The sequence below is a fragment of the Plecotus auritus genome (assembly GCF_963455305.1).
Source record: "Plecotus auritus genome assembly, chromosome: 6".
NCBI lineage: Eukaryota > Metazoa > Chordata > Mammalia > Chiroptera > Vespertilionidae > Plecotus > Plecotus auritus.
This window is the reverse complement of record NC_137773.1, coordinates 66,094,419-66,116,063: the sequence shown is the minus strand read 5'-3', so window position 1 is coordinate 66,116,063 and position 21,645 is coordinate 66,094,419. Positions and strand designations below refer to the sequence as shown.

Genomic DNA, 21,645 nt, shown 5'->3' with positions numbered 1-21,645 from the left:
GCCTTTACCACACTGCTGTCTTTGTCCATGGGCTATGCATATATGCATATAATTTCCCCAGTTAATCTCTCCCCACCACCCAACCCCCACCTTTCCTCTGAGATTTTTCAGTCTGTTCCATGTTTCTGGATCTATTTTGTTCACCAGTTTATTTATTGCATTAGATTCCATATATGAGTGAGATCATGTAATACATGTCTTTCTCTGACTGCCTTATTTCACTTAGCATAATATTCTCCAGGTCACTCCATGCTGTCTCAAGGGGTAAGAGATCCTTCTTTATTACCCAGGATCTCTTTCCCCCCATTACCCCCTTTCAGGAAACAGCTGTTCTAATTCAAAGCACTAGAGTTACACTGAGAAGTACTGATTTATAACACTTCTCAAGATATATCATGGGGTGTAGACTCAGCATGCTTAGGCTCAGTTTTTTTTATCCCCCACTTAAGGACTCAATCTCCTTTTCTCACTTATAATATGAATATAATGTAGCATAAAATTCTGTTTTAAGGATTAAATGATATAAAGTATATGACCCTTTGAGTAGAAAGAAAACTCTTGGTTTATGTGAGTTTTATTTCAATATGTTTTGAAATATCTGCAACCATTTTTAATACATCTATGGCAGAAACATATTTATGAAAAAAAAGCTTTAATTTCATGAAATGTTAATATTAGAGGCCAAGACATGTTGATTTTTTTCTTTATTGATTAAGGTATTACATATGTGTCCTTATCCCCCCTATTGCTCCCACATGTTGATTTTATTTGTTTGTTTGTTTGTTTATTTGTGTTGATTTTACTTTCCCTCATCATTTTGTGTAATTCTAGGTTATAATCCACATTATTTTCCAAACTCGGAAACATCTGACATACTGATATTAAATAAGCTCGAGATGTTTACATATTTATTCTTAGGCTCACATTATTCTTATTATGCTCCTATTATGATGTATGAAGCTTCACAAAACAAAGAATATAATACGATGAGGTGGACATTGCTTTGAACATAAACATATGGAAGATTAGTACACATTAGTGTAGTGATATCCTCATCTGTATAAAATGTGGGTAATTATAGTTCTTTCTTGATAGGTTTATTTTATGATTAAATGCAGAGAACATAGCAAGAATTATGTGGTATCTGATATTTTACTCTTTTCACAATCTAGGAAGTGAGCTTCATAGTTGCCTGGATGCTGGCAAAAGACATGAGGCTCCCATGTCAGAGACAAAGAAGTTTATTACTCATAGCTATAGCAGTAAGAAGTGTACCAGCATTTGTGGCAATTCCCACAGGATTATAGGAAGAGGGCCAGATGATACCTGCCTATGAAGCAGTTTGCATTATAAGAAAGGACCACTCCCCTCCCTCTGGACAGGGCAAATGTGTTTCCTGTTCATTTGAAAATATTTAAGGAATGCAAATATTTTCAAATGAACAGGAAACACATTTGCCCTGTCCAGATACCTTTTTTTAAAAAAAATTTATTGATTTCAGACAGGAAAAGAGAGGGTGAGAGAGATAGAAACATCAATGATGAGAGAGAATGCATTGATTGGCTGCCTCCTACATACTCCCTACTGGGGATTGAGCCAGCAACTTAGGCATGTGCCCTTGACTGATTTCGAACCAGGGACCCTTCAGGCCACAGGCTGACGCTCTAGCCACTGAGCAAACCTGCTAGGGCCAGAGAACTTTTCTTTATTACATTTGCTTTATTACAAAGCTATTTGCCCCTTGCTCCAGAGGGAGGCATTCTTTCTGTCTTCCAAAGATATTAACTATACAGAATGAAAAGAAAGCCTGGGATTAAAAACAACAAAGAACAGTCAATGTTTCTTGTCTTAAGACATGCAGAAATGCAAGAGACCCATGGAAATTTGTCTCTCAGAGTACTTCTAATAGTAGGGGAACAACAACAAAATAACAACTTCTTAGTAAACATTTGTAATTGCCACCACCCACCACCATCACCACAACTAGGACCATCATTCAGAGCGTATTTTTTCCTAGCTTATCCTTGGGGGTGCAAGTGAAATTAGAATAAAACATCTGTAGGCTTCTCCTGTTCACGGCCTCAAGTTGATGTTTCATGGAAGGGGAGATGTTTCTAAATTTGCTTCTGTGGTAAAAGAGCTATAAACATACTACATATAGATAGATGCATAGAGAAAGACATAATTTCTTTTCTTTCTGTAATATTAATGTGTAGTCATTTTAAAAGTCAAATAAATTCAGAGAGTTAAAAAGATTAATTGTAGCAATTCACCATTTCTGTCTAATTAATAAGTGCCAGGCCCTATGTAAGGCACTTCACTTGATTTATCTTGATTTTATATATATATGAATATTTAACATTTATGAGCACTTCTTTATTGCCAGTTCTTCTACTAAGTGCTTCTTGTGCATTATCTTATATAATCCTTAGAATAATTTTATTTATACAAAAAAGAGTAAATTTTATTGTTAATCTTTTTACAGAGCTGGGTAAAAGTATGTTTACAGTGGTTCGTATGGAAAATAATACAACAATTAATAAATAAGAATACAAGAATAGACTTTGTGTTTCATCTCACAACTATTAGCCTACTTTTGCCAATATCTTTATATTAACCATCATTACTATTTGGGCATATGTGGATTTTTAATAAATGTGTATACATGTTTCTGCAAAAATAATGTTAGTATCCTTCTCTTGGAAGTGTTTATGGATATCATTGGTTCTCAAATATTCACTCAACAACCATTTCAAACACCAATTAGCATGCTTTCTCTTTATAGACTTTTTCTATAGTCCTCATTTAAAAGTTACATTCCCAGGTTCCGTTGCAGTTAGACTTCTGGATATGTTTTAGGTTTCTCCTATCAGATTCAAGCAAGCATGGTCTTTTATGAAATTCTTTTTGTAAAACAAGTACAGTTTTGGGGGAAGAAAATTTCTTTCTTATATAATACCAGCAAGACAGTGCAGATCTGAATCCAGGGTGACAGCTTCCTTATGTAGACTGCCCTGATAATGGCAGAAGCAGTAAACTCTGATATTCCAGTTTTGTGGTGTGGTTTTCGTTGTTTCTAAGAGTAGTGTATACAGCCCTTTTATTCAATACCATGAGTTACTTTCTATTTCCTTTAATAGGTCTCCTTTACTTAAATAGTGCACATTCTAATTGTAACAAAGAGCTTCCATCCATCCATTCTGGGACACGAAGGATCGGGTATGGAAAAAGTAAGCAGCCAAGGGATTATCAGAGACCTACGTAGCAGATCTTTGGGAAAGAATCCAGGAAGGACACATACTTGCAAGGTTGGTGCAGATAAGGACAGCCTGGAGGTACCAAGTGTTGAGCTCAAGTTATAGAGCAAACACAGGTGATGTTTAGTCACATGTTGCAGCTTGCAAGCATAGCAGTAGGGCATTCCTAAGTCAGATGCAGTGATGGTTCATACAGTCACTTATTCAAACTTTTGTGTTGAGCATCAGTTATGTTCCAAATACAATTGTAGGCACTGGAGATATAGTAGTGGGCACAACAGGAAAAAATATTCTGCCTACTGGGATCTTAGACTGCAGTTCCTAGAAAATCTGCCCACACTATAGGATACCAGCCGTTTACCAAAACCAGTGAAAATCCCAAAAGAGCGCATGCAGATTTTCTTCTCTTCCTCATTTAACTATCCCCTTTCTCTACTTTACTTAGGCTCCTGTCTAAAATGTAGGGTGAGACACTAGTACTAAAGGGAGGTGGAGGCAAAAGAGTTAACAGAAACTGATCAATTAGAATCATCCTGAGAAATGGACAAACTCCCACTCTGAGGTTAAACTGCTACTAGCTCTAATTTTCAGGATGAAACTCTCAGAAAAAACCTAACAGGAAAGGACTCCATGTCATGTATTGTCCCCCTCTTTGGTCTTCATCAACATTTTATCCTCTCAGGGGAATGGAGCCCATTGCTTTAATAGGATGACTAAGAACACAGGGTTCCAGTTTAAGGTTTACCTCAAAAGTTATAGGTAGTTTTCTTGGTTTTCTATGTGATAATCCTACTTCCTTATTATTTAAATTGCCATCCTCTCACAGGCATGGTAGACATTATTATTCCACTGTAATTTTTAATAAATGGTGTTATAAGTTTCTCCTTTAAAAATCATGGTATGAAGGTTATTGTGTAAATTATATATGATGTTAAAATATTATAAATTGTATTATATATGTTACAGCATACAATATACTATATATTGTGTAAATAAAATAATATAATCACAATATTAAGTGATTATATATGTGATTTATTTTCTGTTTGTGTAGTTTCACATGACCATTTTAAGAACTGTTATTTCATTGCAAGTGAAGTTATTTTGTAAAGCTAAAAAAATAATGCCATCAAACACATTTTTGTTAATATTACTTGACATTTTTTGAAACATGACATTCAACTGTTTCAGGAGACAGCTTTTGAAATTTTTAGAAAACTTATTTTGGAAACAATTTAGCTCTGTTAAAAGTCTAGAATAAAGATATTCTGTATTGGTGATTGAAGGGAAGATCACTATTGAGCAGTACAGGTAAAAAAAATGATTGAATTATTTAAAGAAAAGCAACAAACAATATTCATTTGATATTACACACAGCATTAAATTATTATTTATTCAGAGGAAAAATCCAGTTATTCTGGGTTTTCCCCAAATCACCAAACCTATTATGCCTTCATTTATTTTAGATAGCACTGCCTCCTGGTGCAAAGTGAGCTTCACAATTAATCACCCAGAAACCAAAATACGGGGGTTGGCAAAAGTAGTTTACAGTTGTGAGTATGAGAAACAGAATTAAAGTTATTGTAATAATCAGAACCTGCCTGTCTTTTCCATATGAACAACCTTAATCCTACCTTTGCCCATCCCTTTAAGTGACCCATTGGAGATGATTTATTGGTTTGCTTTGGAAAACTAAAGAATATATACAAAATGGGGGAAGAACAATGATGTGTTTGGCATAATATAAATTGAGGCCTTCTTGGCACAAGTGTAAAACACATTCAGGTATGTTTTGAAACCTCTTCGGGTAAATTATAATAGCATCATTAGATAGAGAAGGATGTTTGTCTTCCTGTTTGCTGTGGCATGAAGACATGCATCAGGATCATCTAAAATTGCACCAAGTTTTTAAATATTTTTTTTAAAGTATGGAAAATAAATATTACCTTAATTCTCAGAGAAAAGTTATTACCTTCAATGAAATCTGTACTACTTAAAAGTTATTGAATAAGGCATTTGGAGACATCATTTAGATTATGCCCAGTGAATATAATTCTATTAATTTATTTTTATTTTATGGAGTTATACTTTATAACATAAATTGTAATATATATATATATATATATATGTATATATGTATATACATATATATGTATATATTAATTTTTCTTGATTTCAGAGAGGAAGGGAGCGGGAGAGAGGGATAGAAACATCAATGATGAGAGGGAATCATTGATCAGCTGCCTCCTGCATGTCCCCTACTAGGGCTGGAGCCCACAACCCAGGCATGTGCTCTTGACTGGAATTGAACCTGGGACCATTCAGTCCGCAGACCAACACTCCATCCACTGAGCCAACTGGCTAGGGTATAAATTGTTATATTTTTGAAAGTCTGCCAAAGTAACAATTACTATCCAAGTAATATTATATTTAGTGACTTCCAAAATTTGCATCTATGTATTCATTTTTTAAAAACTCACATTACCACAAAAATTCACAAAACATCACTTGCATGAAGAAATGTTACCATATTTTAATAGTAAAAGAACATAAATGAAACATGTCAGCTAATAAAGTCAGAAAAGTATGACAATGTGTTCATAATAATTGAGAATTATATTTTTAATTAATTAGTTACTCAACAATGAATTTATATTCCTATTGTTAAGTTAGGTGTATAGTAAAATGTATTGAAGTATTTGAGATACTCATATTCTAATTAAAGACTTGCCAGTTAGTCATATGTTCTTAAGTTAGACATACATATTGGCCTTTTTTTTTTGCTTCAGGGTAATCAATAATCACACATAGAATACATTTTGCCCTCATTTAATTTACAGTGTGTTTTTAATAAAACAAATAGAGTAAAAAATAGAATTTTTCTGGTATAATGCAATTGTTAAGGTAAAAACTCTAAGTTATTGCTCTCTCACAAAAATTTTTGTTTAAGAATAATTTTCACAAATCTGCCATAAGTACACTTGCTTGGGTTTATTTAGAATTATTGTTCACCAAAAGCAAACAAATAAATAAAACTATCAATCCTTTTGTTGACATTTTCTAGAGGTGAATTTTCTTGTCTTTTAGGTACTTGGACTTCCTAAGGATTGTAACAATTGAATGTGATAGACAAACCCGCATTTTTCACAAATCCTTCAAACAATTGTTTGCCTCAGCAATAGCTTTCTAAATTGAAATACCAAGTTATAATGTATAACATTGTAATCTGTTAAAAATATAGTAACTCTGAATTTCATATAACGGTAAGAATTTCCATTTCAAGTATTACTTATTGTACTGGCTATATTTTATTTCTTAAACATAGAGACATGGAAACAATTAGATAAAGAGTTTCATAGAGGGCTCATATATATGACTTACCATCTTTTAGTTTTACATAATATTTTCATTTGTTAATGTAATATGGCCAATGGCTTTTAGAAATAAGAATTTGATGGTCCATTCCTATCCACTCACTATTCCCATCTAGCTATCTGACCTAATTTTTAGAGACTTACCCAAAATATAAATAGGGATGAAAGAGAAATGTACTTTATTTTTATCATTTTTGAATGGGAAAAGTGAAGAATATCCACTTAAAAAGAGAGAAGGGAAAAATTGTGTGATGAATGCAGCTGGGAGCTGTACAACTAAGTTGACAGAATTTTTAAGACATCTCCTTAAAATATGTTATTATTTCATCACTGAGCACTGTAGAATGATTATCTTAAATATACATGAATAAAGCAATCACAAATTAAAATACTCCCCTGAATAATATTAGGAGAGAATAATTGATTTTTTGTGATCCTTATATTAGAACTATTCTTCAAAGGAAATTAATTCCTAATAATACCTATAAAATCACACTTGATTTTAAAAGCATAGTGTATCCTATTTTAACATATCCATAATGTCACTGAAGAACAGTATGAAATATGACTTCCTAAATAGTTGATCCTTTTTCAAAACTGTAGGACTATCTTCACTTCCCTGCTATTATCTTCAATGAACGTCATGGAAAGATGTCAAAATATTGTAAACCTCAAAATTGTGTACTAAATATATTAGGCTTTAACTCATCTAAAAATAGGCAATTGAAGCAAAAAATCAATTGAGAAACCAATAGTATATTAACTATTGAATCAAAATTCATTTTATTGGGTAAATTTCATGTAAATGTAATATTGGAATATATAAAATATGGATTTTAATGATATTTCAAAATAATTTTAGAATGAGAGCTTCTGTGAATGTCAAATAATTAAAGATACAATTAAAAGTTTCTAAATATTTCAATATAATCTCTATATGCACAGAGAAAGAAGGGATCTATTTTCATTAGAGTGCTTTGGGTGTTAATGTAATTTCAAGTCATGAGTATTATGAGGTTGAGATTGTTGTCATATCAGAAAAGGGCATAGAATGCAGGAAATTAGAGAAGATTAAAGACTTCCTCTGCAGGCCTACCTGGTCATGTAGTAAACAAGATCTAGCAAATGAGATTTCCAATTTGTCAGAAAGTCCAGAGATTCCCTAACTGAGAATTGGTTACTAACATCACATGAAGACATACTTACATTTCAAAAATTAGTTACCAAGAAAGGTACAATATTTAATTTTCAGAATTTTTGTCATCTACCAATGGGTAAACTATAGCTTCTATGGCTTAAATTTTTTCTCTTAATATTGATATTCAAAAACATTTTAAGGGGTTATCCATAATTTCCAGTAAGATAACATTCCAGATGATTCCTATATACTGTCAAAAATGTAGAGTTCTTTTAAGGAGAGCTAAGCAACAAGTCCTGATGTGACCATGCATCTCTGACTTAGAATCCAGTAGTATGGAAGCCATAGTGTGACAGTTCAAAACCATGTGTCAGCCAGTAAAAGTGAAAGCAGTGACAAGCATCATCTTAAAAATTGTGTTACATTATAAAAGAAAACATGTTCCTAGACAGCAGTTGGAAAATAATTTCCACTACTTAGGATGGTATGATTTATGTACCTCAAGGCAATAAAGCATCAAGAAGAAAGCTACACTAAACTTGTTTCAATATAACAGAATTATAAATGTGATTTAAGATTCACCTGAAACACTAGGAAGTTTCATGAGAAGGAAGATGTGCGCTCAGTATGCTTACAATGCTTACAGCATTTAAATGCACACCATCCAGCACATCTTGGAACAGAAATTCCCTTTTGCAACACAAAAGCATAAAACTTTGAGTTAATATGAGTGTTTTGAGGATAAATAAGTGTAATAATTTCACATATAAAATAACAAACCTAGCTGTAGTTTGCTGAAAAACAACACGAACAGTCAAGTAAGATTACCATCTTCTTAGAGTCACTTATTAGCTCAATGGGCAAAATTCTAACTTAACAATGTCTTTATGGGGAAACATGCATCCCTCTGTCTGACTAGAGTTGACTATGCCACACTAAAAGCTATCACTGATTTTAGTATAGAAATAAATATTTTCTTGCTTTTTTATAGAAAATAAAATGACTAAATAATTGGTTGTCCATGAAGTATATTAGAAAAATTTCATCTGCTAAATCATGGATGTGTCAGAACACCAACTCTTATGGGCAATGCTCGGTGGAGGAATTCCGTAAGAACAGATGAAGGAACACATAGAAAATTGTGTTAAAATTTCCCCAAAAAGTTCACAATGGCTTTAAAACCACATTGAAGATGAATTATGTTTCCCAATTTTAACTAAATTTCCAAAGTAACATCAAACCTTTTATAGTTCTTCTCCTATGCTTACATGAACTTATGAGACTATAATCTTAAAACAATTATTTCTTACCTTTGATTCTTGAACTTTCTTGACTTTTTTCCTGCTGGAATTAAAACAGAAGTAGATCAAAATCTGTAAATATGTGTTCAACAGCCTGCTATAAAGCATTAATATAACTAAAGACTTGTCTAAATGTTTTGTTGTACATATACCCAGGAGTGATTGTAATATAATTCTCACCTTAACAAATACTTATGCCAAATATTTTATTAGAGTAGTAATCATTCTTAGTGGACATAAATTTATTTAAGAAACCAATACATTATATGAATAAATGAACAAATAGTTAATGAATAAAAAATAGCTTGTCATGCCTCTCAAGTGCCTTAGGCTATTCCATTTAATTCAAACATTATGAATGATGTCTTCAGAATTTGCCTTCAACATCTCTACATTAATCATAAGTTGTTGGTGAGGGAAAAAGTTTAAGAGCAAACTGGAGAATTCACTAAAAAACACAAAAGACATTTCAACTGTCTTTCCTTCAATTTAACTTAGACTTGGTCCTTATCTCACTGCTCTAAGGCTAAAGTTGACAACAAATTCTATTACTTATTCAAAGGCTGCTTCAGTCAGACCTGCCTTTCAATTTGACATACTCCTTATTAGTTACCAGGCAACTCCAAAAGAATTAGCTTGTGTTCAGTTTTTAAGTAGAAATTGTGCACTCTATGACTTCTCAATTAATATTCATGCATAGTTCACTGTCTAAAAGTTTCAGCGTTGCTAACTAAAAATAACTTTGAAATATATTTCTAATAAAAAGTGACAATTGCATATATGTATATGCACACACACAAACACTCACACATTGAACTGCAGAATTGTATTAGTTCCAATAAATTTTGATAAAATGTACAAACTTAATAAAAAATATAAATAATTTATTTTGCTAAAAGCATTAATGCCAGTCAAATTTTGAGAAAGTGCATGTTGACAAATGTACATTTATTGGGCCAGCTAACTCAATGTCTGATTCTATTAGACTTTAACACTTTTGTGTTCTAAGTCTCTTATCCTAACTCTTCCAGCCTTTGTGTTTGAATGCTATTCTGTCTTTGTTAATTAACTGAGTTTCCAGTTATATTTATTTTTTAATTTAGAGTATCTGTTGTTTATTTCAATTAAAATTTAAATATAAATTAATTGTTTTAAATATAGATTATTATTTTATAATTATAGGGCAAGCAGGCTTAAATTTTTCAAAGAGGTATCTATTAATGAAAATACTCTGTCTCTCCTCTTTTACTATTCATTTATTTATTTAGTCATTTATTATTTCAACAAATATGTATGACTTTTATGTGCCAGACACTGCTCCAGATAACAGGATATAAAGGATGAACAAAACGATTTTCAACAACAACAACAACAACAAAAAAACACATACAAGTGAAAAAAAAAAGATAAACAAAACAAAAAAAATATGTCATTATTGAATATACTGCACAATGGTATTAAGTATTACTTATTTCTTTTATTTTTAAATTAAATGTATTGTGGTAGTATTGGTTAATAAGATTACATAGGTTTCAAATAGCCTTAACACACGATTATATTTTATTTGTTCCTTAAAATCCAATTCTCTACTGACACATTTGTATATGCTTAAAATTACCAGTGAAAATGCCCTTAAATATCCTACAAACTAGAAATGTTTAAGAATATTGTACTTAAAGAAGATAAGTTAGATATTAATTTATTGGACTGGGAACAGACTTGTAAAGTAAGAAGAAAAGAAGAATAAACCACTCCATTTACTGCCAAACTTGTATTAGAACTCTTTTAGTGGAGACTTATATACATAATTTAGGATTTTGAAAGTAATATCTTTTTTGACTTGCTTCTATGACTATATTGCATTATTCACTTGGCAATATATATTTTCCACAATTTTAGTTTACAAACTGTTTTAACTGTTAATTTGAAAATAAAGAAATATTAAGGAGAAATTGTGATTATTCAATTATGTGAGAATTCTTAAGTGATCAGAAATTTGTTACCTTGACCACATGATATATTTGAAAAATCTCTATATATAAAAGCCTAAGTGACCGATTGGCTGACCAGCCAGTAGCTATGAAGCATACTGACCACCAGGGGGCAGACATTCAACACAGGAGCTGCCAAGCGGCAATCACTTGGCAGCTTTGGTCCTTAGGTGACACACCCGGAACCAGAGAGGAGGGAGCCCAATTCCAGTGTGCATCACTCGAAAACCATCCTCTCACAATCTGGGAACCCTTGGGGGATGTCGGAGAGCCACTTTCGGCCTGATCCCCGCAGGCCAGGCCATGGGACCCCACCTGTACATGAATCTCTGCACCGGGCCTCTAGTCTATAATAATAAAAGTGTAATATGCTAATTAGGCCAGACGTCCTTCCAGGCATCCTTCTGGATGACCTTCCAGACAAAGCCAGGGCTGTGAGGGAAGCCAGCAGCTGGGGGAAGGAAGGCCTACTCTTGCACGGATGTTGTACATTGGGCTTCTAGTATTCTTATAACAAGAATCCTTAGTTCTTGTTTGTCATAGCAGAAGGCCAATCTATCTCTTGGTATAACTCAGTTTTAATATTCCTTTAAATTTTTTTCTTTATTGATAGAGTGATCTTGTCTTAAAATAAGAAATATATTTTGGCCAGGTATCAAAGCTAAATAATAGCAAACCATTCATGTTTTACTTTGTACCACACCATTTCTTGGAAGAATCCCAAAGTACCATATTAATTATATAAATAGATTCCATGAAATTCAGATCAATGGTAGAAATGAGCAAATAGATTCTGGCAGATAGTATAATAAAGATTAACAAAGACAATCTGGGCTGAACTATGGATATAAGAAAACACATAAATGTATGATAAGATCTCTTAAATATTTTTAAAACAACATAATAAATAGAACTTGGGTAAACCAGTGTAAAATTAAGTCAAGTTGAGGCACACAGTAGTTTTTAAACTGATGTGGTAACTAGGCAAACTAAAATCTAGCCAAATAAAATAAATGCACAGGAAGCTAGTCCTTTAAATTGGCAGAATGTTATCACTCTGGAAGATATTATTAAGGATTTTTTAAACCTACTATTTGAATTTATGGAATGACACTTAATAGAATCTGATGATGGGTATAACATAATAATAAGTATCTTACAATCAAAGATTAACTAGATATCAGGCCACAATACTGTCAAACATTGTTTACCTCATTTATTCTTTCTCATTAAGAAGCACATGCTCTTTAGGAAGAGATGCAACCATCTGAATGCTAAGTGCATCATCCCCACCAACACAGCATGGAGTTATGAACATTAGACCACCAGTGAATTGTCCTCCCATTCTACATGATACTGCTTAAATCTCTCTAAAGAAAAGACATCAACCCAAAAGAGATGCTGCCTATCAATACCTTTTTTTAAAATTTGTACACAGATAATGAACCTATATATAAACATAAATTTTTGTGGCAAACATGCATAAAGGTAAAGGTTACAAATTTTAGAAGTCTGCCTAGTTTAAATTACCTCTCAGAACTCTTTCCTTCTCTTTATTGTTTGCTAGACAAATACCACCCAATAAATATTACTAAGTAATTTGCAGTAGAATAGTCATGTTCAGTATATATTTAAAATTTCCATGTGCTAGGTAATGAAACTATTAAAGTTTTTATATTTATTAGAAATATTAAGTAATATGGATTATAAATTCATAAAAGTTGGGAATAAGAGACTATTTTAGTAGAGCCACTCCACCACAATCTTGTAATAAATATCTTCTGTGCCATTCCGATGCATGAATTCTCATGAACATAAGAGCTCCTTTCCCAAGCTCCCCGCGTTCCCCCCCCCACACACACACACACGAAAACACTTTTTACAAAACATACTTTTCTGTGCTCATTTCATCATTAAATGCCTGGAAAATAAGAGATATTGGCAATCATAATGCAGAATATCTATCCTCCTAAATATTGGGTATATAGATATATTTTCAGAAAACTGGAATGGTAAATTTTGTCTACTCAATTTAATGACAATCTTCTTAATGTTTATTTAACACAATTTCCTCTGTAATTTAAACCATGTTCTTGATCCATTATCACTTCCACAACAAGCCTCAACTCTGATCATTCTATCTAAAACAGCACCCTTGTTACTATTTGATTTCCTTTTTTTATTCATTCTTAGAATAATTACTACTTCCAACAATAATATATATTTATTTGTACATGGTATGCTCCCTTTACTGGAATGTATGTTCCAGGAACTAGAGACTTTGTAGTCCTAACTGGTATATCCACAGTACCTGGAAGAGTATTTTCAAGAGAGTAGGCACTATTCCTAACCAAATCTCTGAACTCTAGAATTTAACAGCCTGGTGTAGGGACAGCCACACACATGAAATATTTGAAATCAAATGTGACATTCAATAATTAAATTATACATACAATCTACACAGCATAGTCAAGAAAAATTACATTTTTTCTTAACTGAGGGAGGGGAAGGGAAGCTTTGAGAATGCGGATTACTGGAAAGTACACAGAGAGATGAGAATGTAAAGATAACTAGTTGATCTCTATAGCAAAGGGAAGGAGGGGATTCTAAGCAAAATATACAGCATGAGCAAAATTACCAATTCATGAGAGTGCATACAACAAAGCAGCAAACAGTGTGCAGTGGTAGTGCAGAGCTGGGATAGTAAAGTTAGGATGATAGAGACATACACTAGACTTTTATAAAGGAATCTCGAACTAGAACTAAATTTACTCATTAAATACCTTCTATATTCAATAATATCTATACTATGTTTTCTTACATAAATATATATTTTCATTTTTTTAATTTAAATTCTTTATCATTTAAAGTATTACATATGTTTCCCCCCCCCCCCATTGACCTCTCCCTGGCTGCTCCGACCCCCTAGCACATACCCACACCCCCCTACTGTCTGTTTCCAATGATTATGCTTATATGCATGCTTACAAAGTCCTTTGGTTGATCTCTTACCTCCTCCCCCCTAACCCTCCTCTGTCTTCCCTCTGAGGTTTAATGGTCTGTACGATAATTCTATGTCTCTGGATCTATTTTTGTTAATAAGGTTACATTGTTCATTATATTCCACAAATGAGTGAGATTATGTGTTATCCTTCTCTGACTGGCTTATTTCGCTTAGCATAATGCTCTCCAGGTCCATCCATGCTGTTGCAAATGGTAAGGCCCTTTCTGTTTTACAGCAGCATAGTATTCCATTATGTAAATGTACCACTATTTTTTAATCCAAGCACTTTGGCTGCTTCCAAATCTTAGCTATTGTACTAGTAAATTGTGCTGCTATAAACATAGGTGTGCATATATCCTTTCTGATTGGTGTTTCTGATTTCATGGGATATATTCCTAGAAGTGGGATTACTGGGTCAAATGGGAGCTCCATTTTTAATTTTCTGAGGAAACTCCAAACTATTTTCCATAGTGACTGCACCAGTCTGCATTCCCACCATCAGTGTACGAGGGTTCCTTTTTCTCCACATCCTCCCCAGCACTTGTCATTTGTTGATTTGTTGATGATAGCCATTGTGACAGGTGTGAGATGGTACTTCATTGTCATTTTGATTTGCATCTCTTGGATGACTAGTGACTTTGAGCATTTCTTAATAATTTTAAATATTAATTTTTTTAAGTTTTATTATGTAAATTTATTTGTATTTATATTTAAAATAAAAATCAGTGATTATTATGGGGAATCTATAATTACATTCATCATTTAAATCTAGTCATAAGCATCAGGTAGATTTTTTTGTCTGATTTTTTTTTAACCAGGAGTGTGTGAGTTCAAGTTAAATTGATAAAACATAAGCAAAAACAATCACTATGTAGTGTGTCAAATACAATCAAGAAGCATTTGTCCAAAGTGTCACAAAGGACATATTTGGTTGATGGACACATGAAAGACATAAACAAACTGGATCTTAAAAGGTGAACAGTATTTAATTAGCTAAAGAAATTATGAACATCCAGGGCAAAAAAAAAATAACTTGCAGAAATAAGGTGTTAGGTAATGAGATATGTTAGATAGAAAATAATAGAGTAATTAGCATAGAATATAATTAAAATAATCAAAGGGAAATTAAAAATCCCATACCTGGTACACATGAGGGGACAGAAAGAAGCTAGGTGGACAGGGGCCAGAGACAGTAGAATCCGGGAACCCAACTGAAATTACTAGGACAACACAACTGGGTGGGGAAGGAAGGGTGTGTGTGGGAGACAAACTTTAAAATGTCTGAATATTGCTAAGACAGGCATCATGCAGATAACCACTCACAAGTCAATAAGGCATGTAAACCAATCCCAAGGATGTTGCTAAGGCAAAATTATTTGAAAAAATCAATCAGGAGCTAGTAAGGCTGTCTTCAATGCCTAAATTAAAAGGCCTGTGCTTCCTTCAGCTCTCTTTCTCTTCTCCCTTGCACTAACTGGGTTCCTGATGTTTGTTCCTGTGGCAGGGGAGCACTTCCCTGCACACACATGGCCTCCGCACATGGACTATTAGACTTTATTTTCTTTTTTAAAAAATATATTTGTATTGACTTCAGAGAGGAAGGGAGAGGGAAGAGGGAGTGAGAGATAGAAACATCAAGGATGAGAGAGATAGGCTGCCTTCTCACACCCACACCCATGCATGTGCCTTGACTGGGAATTGAACTGTGACTTCCTGGTACATAGGTCTATGCTCAGCCATTGAGCCACGTGGGCCTGGCAGACTATTAGACTTTAATTAGCTTGGGTACTACACTACTTCTGTCTGTAACGTGGAAAGGAAACTCTGGACACTGGCCTGCTCCTGGAATCCCAGCTGCACCTTTTCCAGGACTGGCTTCTCCCAGTAAACTTTGGTTCCATTAATAGTTTTAGTCGGCGACTTCATTCTTTGATTTCAAGAGACAAGAACTCAGATTCAAACACCCACATTTTGGTTCCACACACATATATGAGCCCTCCTTTCCATAACAAAGTACAAATTATTTATTTGTTCATAATACATACAGATTTGAGGATTTAAAATAATGCTAGGAAAAAGGAAATGTTTGTGTTTTTTTACCTAATATATAATCTTAAGATAAAAAAATGAAAATTCTATAGGCCTTTCTTATAGCATTATTGTTTTATATTATTAGACTTTATTAGAGTTGAAATACGAGAAAATCCTAAAATAAATGCTGATAGGCTACTTTTTTGAGGCTATATATTTGAAAAGGAAAGAAAATTCAATAAAATAAGTGAAAATAATTGTTGACAATTTTATTTATACATTTCTATATTGTGAATTATATATTTGGAAATATTTAAAAGAAATACTTAATTTTTGAAATATTATTTATGATTTTCTCTTAAAAAGGGGAGATTGCATTTTTAAAATTGGTAATAGACATTCTAACTAGCTTTCAGATCCTTTATCTTATTTTCATGTAAATACACCTGAAATATGGCCCTTACTGGTGCTGCTCAGTTAGGTAGAGGGTCATCCCGTGCACCAAAAGATGGCGGGTTTGATTCCTGGTCAAGACACATACCCAGGTTACAGGTTTGATTCCTGGTCAGGGCGAGTACGGGAGGCAACAAATAAGTGTCTCTCTCTCACACACGCCTTGTCTCTCTCTCTCTCTTTCTCTCTCTCTCTCTCTCTCTCTCTCTCTCTCTCTTTCTGTCTCTAAAATTAAAAAAATTAGAAAGAAATCTGAAATATGATTGGAAGGTATGTACATTCTATTATTATGTTACTACGTTAATAAGGTGTTGATGTACAAATTACTCACTTCCAGCATACAGGTTTGCTTGGAATATACATGGCCAGCACTGTGCTAGGAGACAGAAATTAACTATGGATAACATGAATTTCTATCTCAGAATTTTAAATTCTAACTAGAGAAACAGATAGCTATTAATTACAAAATAATAATAAAGAATTTATAGGATGATGTGGAAACAAGAATGAGAAGAGTGATTGTCTATGCTAAGTATGAGACAAAAGAAGAATTCACAGTGTTCCTTGAACTAAAAATTAAAGGATTCTCTCTCTCTCTCTCTCTCTCTCTCTCTCTCTCTCTCTCTCTCTCTCTCTCTCCTTTTTTCCTGAGAGAGAGAGAGAGAGAACTCATGGACATGGACAGCAGTGTGGCAATTGTAGGAGTGAGGGAGTAGCTGGAGGGGATAAATGGTGACAGATAAAATAAAATAATTAAAGGACAGCAAAATAATTTGCTGGGGAAAGGATATTAGACTGTGCAAAGGAACAGAATTATAAAAATTTTAATCCTTTGGGAGAAACTGTGAATAGTTAAGTATTCAACTGTATACTTCATTAGACATGAGGATTATATAAAAATATACTCAAGAACGTTCCCTTCCTTCTCCAGTAGAAAAGTTATGCCCCCTTTCATATTATAGCTGAAGCTATTTGTGAAAGAGCCATATACATTAAATAAGCATTCCAATTATTATAATAGTTTTTATAGTGTGTTTTTGGAGTGTGGAAAATAATGATTTTCCTAATACAAATCACTAATGAAATAATTTGGAAAAATATAAATATGTCACAAATTAATGATTTTGACATGGAAATTAGTGAAGTAGTATGATTTAAATTGCAAATATTTAAATGAGAATTCATTTCATTTTATGTTTATCCCTCAATAAATTTAGATTTGAAATTTATTAAGTTTGTAAGTAGGCCAAAAGTAAAAGGAACCTAATGGTATTTCAGGTATAGTATGCTTTTTCTAGTATAAAAATTTTACAGAGGCTACCAATAAATAACATTTATTAATGAGAATATATTTTGAAGGAAAAAAACAACACTATATTCTGCAATTAGAAAATATAAAGACTTATAGCCACGTATCCAAGATAAACCTAAACTAATGTAAGATATTCTGGGCTCAGGCAATCAGGGGCTTAAGGGGGAAAATAAGCACAACAGAGGTCAACAGCATGGAGTCTAAGCATAGACACACTCGGTGCCTTTCCAATTAGGCAGAGAGATTCATTACAAGGGTTTATAACAAGATGATTGAGGCTTGGGGAATACAAATAAAAGAAGGAGAAGAAGAAAGAAGGAAAGGAAGAAGAAATTAGGAAGGAGGAAGGAAAGAGAAGGAGAAGCAGGAGAAGGGGGAGAAGGAGGAGGAAGTAAGAAAGTTTAAAACACAGAACAGTCTTATTAGGAGCAAGCAAATTTGAAGTTCTTTACACATATTATCTTATTTGAGGTGACCACTAGTCATGTCTAGCTTCCTCTACCTACATCCTCAACTTGCGGGTTCATGGAGGTCTCTAGGATGATGCCCACTGCAGAACTGTTTGTGGTAAAAGGTGTTGGTAAAAATTGACGTGGTCATTCTTAGGAGAGTAGATTTGTATATTGGGATTCAACAATAGAAGCTATAATATAAATACAGAATCTATAACATATATATAAATAAAAATAAAATAGATAATTCATTTCACCAGACAATAACAGGTTCTTAAAAAAATGTATCTTAAATAACTGCCTTGCATGAAATTCAAACAGATGTATACATTTACATACTTATATATAAATTTTTAAAAATAACATTTGTGACAAATGGAGGCAGTAAGGAAAAATGTAATTTCTAGCCTGAGGGGAAAGGTACAGGGAGGGATAAAAGTACTTCTGCAGTTGTCAGTATGAAAAGCAATACAATAATTAATAAGTAATAATATAAGAATAAACTGTTTCGTGTATTCACAACTGTAAATCTATTTTTGCCACACCCTGTATTTCCCTTAGTATTCATCACCATGGGCATGTTCTCATGAGGATCTGGAGTACAAATTTATACCACTGATATGACCAGAAAATCTCAAGAAATAAACTTAAAATATTTCCACTTTGGTAAGCTTTAAGATCCTTCATAGCTCAGAAATTTTCATCTTCACAACTCATGCCTCACAAGGTTCCCAAAGAAAGCAATAAACAAAACACATCTAAATCCAAACTTATACAGTACACACAAATGTCAAAGGAAGCAACAAGTGAATAATTATGTGGACCCAAATGTCAAATATTGGCATTACTGGATATAGAATAAAAATTCAGGAGATTAAAAATATGTAAGCAGATACAGAGAATTATGAGTACATTAGTAAGATTTGGGACCTTTTCAAATACAATGACTAGGATAGTTCAAAACAATGTAACCAGTTAGCAACTGAACAGCAGTAAGCTGAATAAAGTTAGAGAACTGGAAGACAAATCTGAATGGGTCCACCAAAGAAACTGGAATCAATCAATGCAATTGCTTTTCACCAGATTATCAGAAATATTGTTTGAGAACATCACTAACACATCAGTTACATCTGGATATGCAAAAATCCATAAGATAGCAAACCTACTTTTGATAATGTGTCCTAGAATAATTGCTGCATTATGGGAACTTTGAAAAATGTGTAAGAATGCTCCTAGCAGCACTATTTACACTAACAAAAATTGGGGAAAATCTATTTTATATATGATGAATGTGGCAATTTATAAGTGGATCATTAATTATAGAGAAAATAAAGTGAAGTTATTGGAAACACTATAAATAAATAAAATATGTGCCCTAGCTGGTTTGGTTCAGTGGATAGAGCATTGGTCTGTGGACTGAAGGGTCCCGGGTTCTATTCCAGTCAAGAGCATGTACCTTGATTGCAGGTTTGATCCCCAGCCTGGTCGGGACTCCTGTGGGAGGCAACCAGTCAATGTGTTTCTCTCACATGGGTATTTTTCCCTCTGTCTCTCCTCCACTCCTCTACTCTCTCTAAAAAATTCAATGGAAAAATATCCTTGATTGAGCATTAACACATAAAAAAGTATCTAACAGATACATTCTATTTTCCAACATGAAAAATCACTATTTATTGTTTATCAACATAGCCACATATATTAAACTTAGAATATAATGGCATAACACAAAATTCAAGAAAATATTACTTTTATTTATCTTCACTGTTGAAAGTATTACAGATGTCCTATTTCCCCCCCCCCCATTGATGGCCTTCCCCCCAGCTATCCTTCTTCCCAGACCTTCACTGCACTAATGTCTGTGTCCATTTATGTTTGAAGAGGTGGTCAGGAAAAGAGTATTGGGGGAAGGTACAGAAGGCTTTGAACAATATTTTTAACATCTTTTTTTTTTCTTACTTTGGTGTTGGATTTGCATAGGTGTATTAAATTATTTCTATATGTTATTGTTTATGAGAAATATTTTCTAATAAATTAAATGAAAAAGAAATTTATCTAAATGCCAAATTCCAACAAACTAATAAAAAGACTTACTTAAAACATTGCTATTAATTTCATTATCATAGAGAAACTAGTTGGTTTGTGAAGACATTTGATACTGTGTGTCTGCACAGACATATGATTTCAACTGCTGCTTAATATAAAAAGACCCATGCAGCAGGTTGTAAATAGGTCCTGAGGGATGAAACAACCCAGCTGGAGTGCGTGGCCCACCTGCCCATTTAGCACTATGGCTGAAGTTGCTGACATGCAGTTTCTATTTTTATCTAATCTTTAAATTTCAGTAACCTCATTTCACTAAATCATAGCTTTCCAGATTGTAAAAGCTTTCCCTCTGCTTATTCATTTTTAATCTAGATTTCCCTGAAGAGCTGTCTGTACTCATAGATGGTTACTATCCTGATAAACTCTCCAAATCCTCTGCCATTACCTCATTGGGAAAATAAAACAAAAACCACACATGCAACAAACAACTCCAAAGCTAAACTTTAACAAAAAAGAATGAAGGAATCATTTACTGGTTTTCATTATATTAAAATTTAAATTGTAAAAAGATTTAAGAATTAATAATTTTCTATTGTTTTTAATATTTTTGTTTATACATAAGTCTATTTACAACTACTTGTTCAAGTTTGCTTAAAAAAGGCAATACAATGCACCCATGAGTTTATTAAACACTAGAGGTTTGGTGCATGAAAATTCATGCACTGGAGGGAGGCTCCCTCAGCCCGACCTCCCCCTCTCACAGTCCTGGAGCCCTCAGGGGCGGGAGGTGACCTGACGATCAAGGGAAGGCGATGCCCCCATCCTATCTCTTCTGCTGCCACTGCCAGCAGCACAAGCCTCGGCCGGCGCTGGTTACCTGAGCCTCAGATGGCCCTGGGAAGCTGAGCAGCTGCCATCCAAGGCTTGCTGCACCTAGGGCTGCCCTCGTTTGCTGGGGGGCTGAAGGCAGGTCCAGCTGCACCATGCACCTGCCACCTGACCAGCTGGGCTGAAAGGACTGGGGGACTCCAGCGGGGCTGAGGGGACTGGACACTGCCATCTTGTGGCAATGGGTGCCATCATCTTTGTGATGCTGTGACGGTCAATATACATATTCCCTCTTTATTAGATAGGCTTTCAACAATTGCTCTTTAAACATTAGCTATATGTCTATTTATAGTCAATGTATTTTTGTATTTGAAAGATAAAATGCTGTGGTATTGGCAATGGCAAGATATTAGTATAACAAGTGCACTCTGAAACAGTGTGACATATTATGAGAACATTTT

At 33.7% G+C, this 21,645-nt stretch overlaps 1 protein-coding gene across 4 annotated transcripts in view; it reads right to left on the bottom strand.

Moving 5' to 3' along the window:
- The window catches only part of FSTL5 (follistatin like 5), a 618,951-nt gene that overhangs the window by 500,128 nt on the left and 97,178 nt on the right, over window positions 1-21,645 (bottom strand). For 2 of the 4 annotated variants that reach the window (XM_080673147.1, XM_080673149.1), the window contains exon 3: window positions 9,080-9,113. In XM_080673147.1, the coding sequence (XP_080529273.1) occupies window positions 9,080-9,113 (34 nt within the window). The remainder of the gene's footprint in view (window positions 1-9,079; window positions 9,114-21,645) is intronic. The other 2 variants (XM_080673148.1, XM_080673150.1) reach the window with 1 other exon arrangement.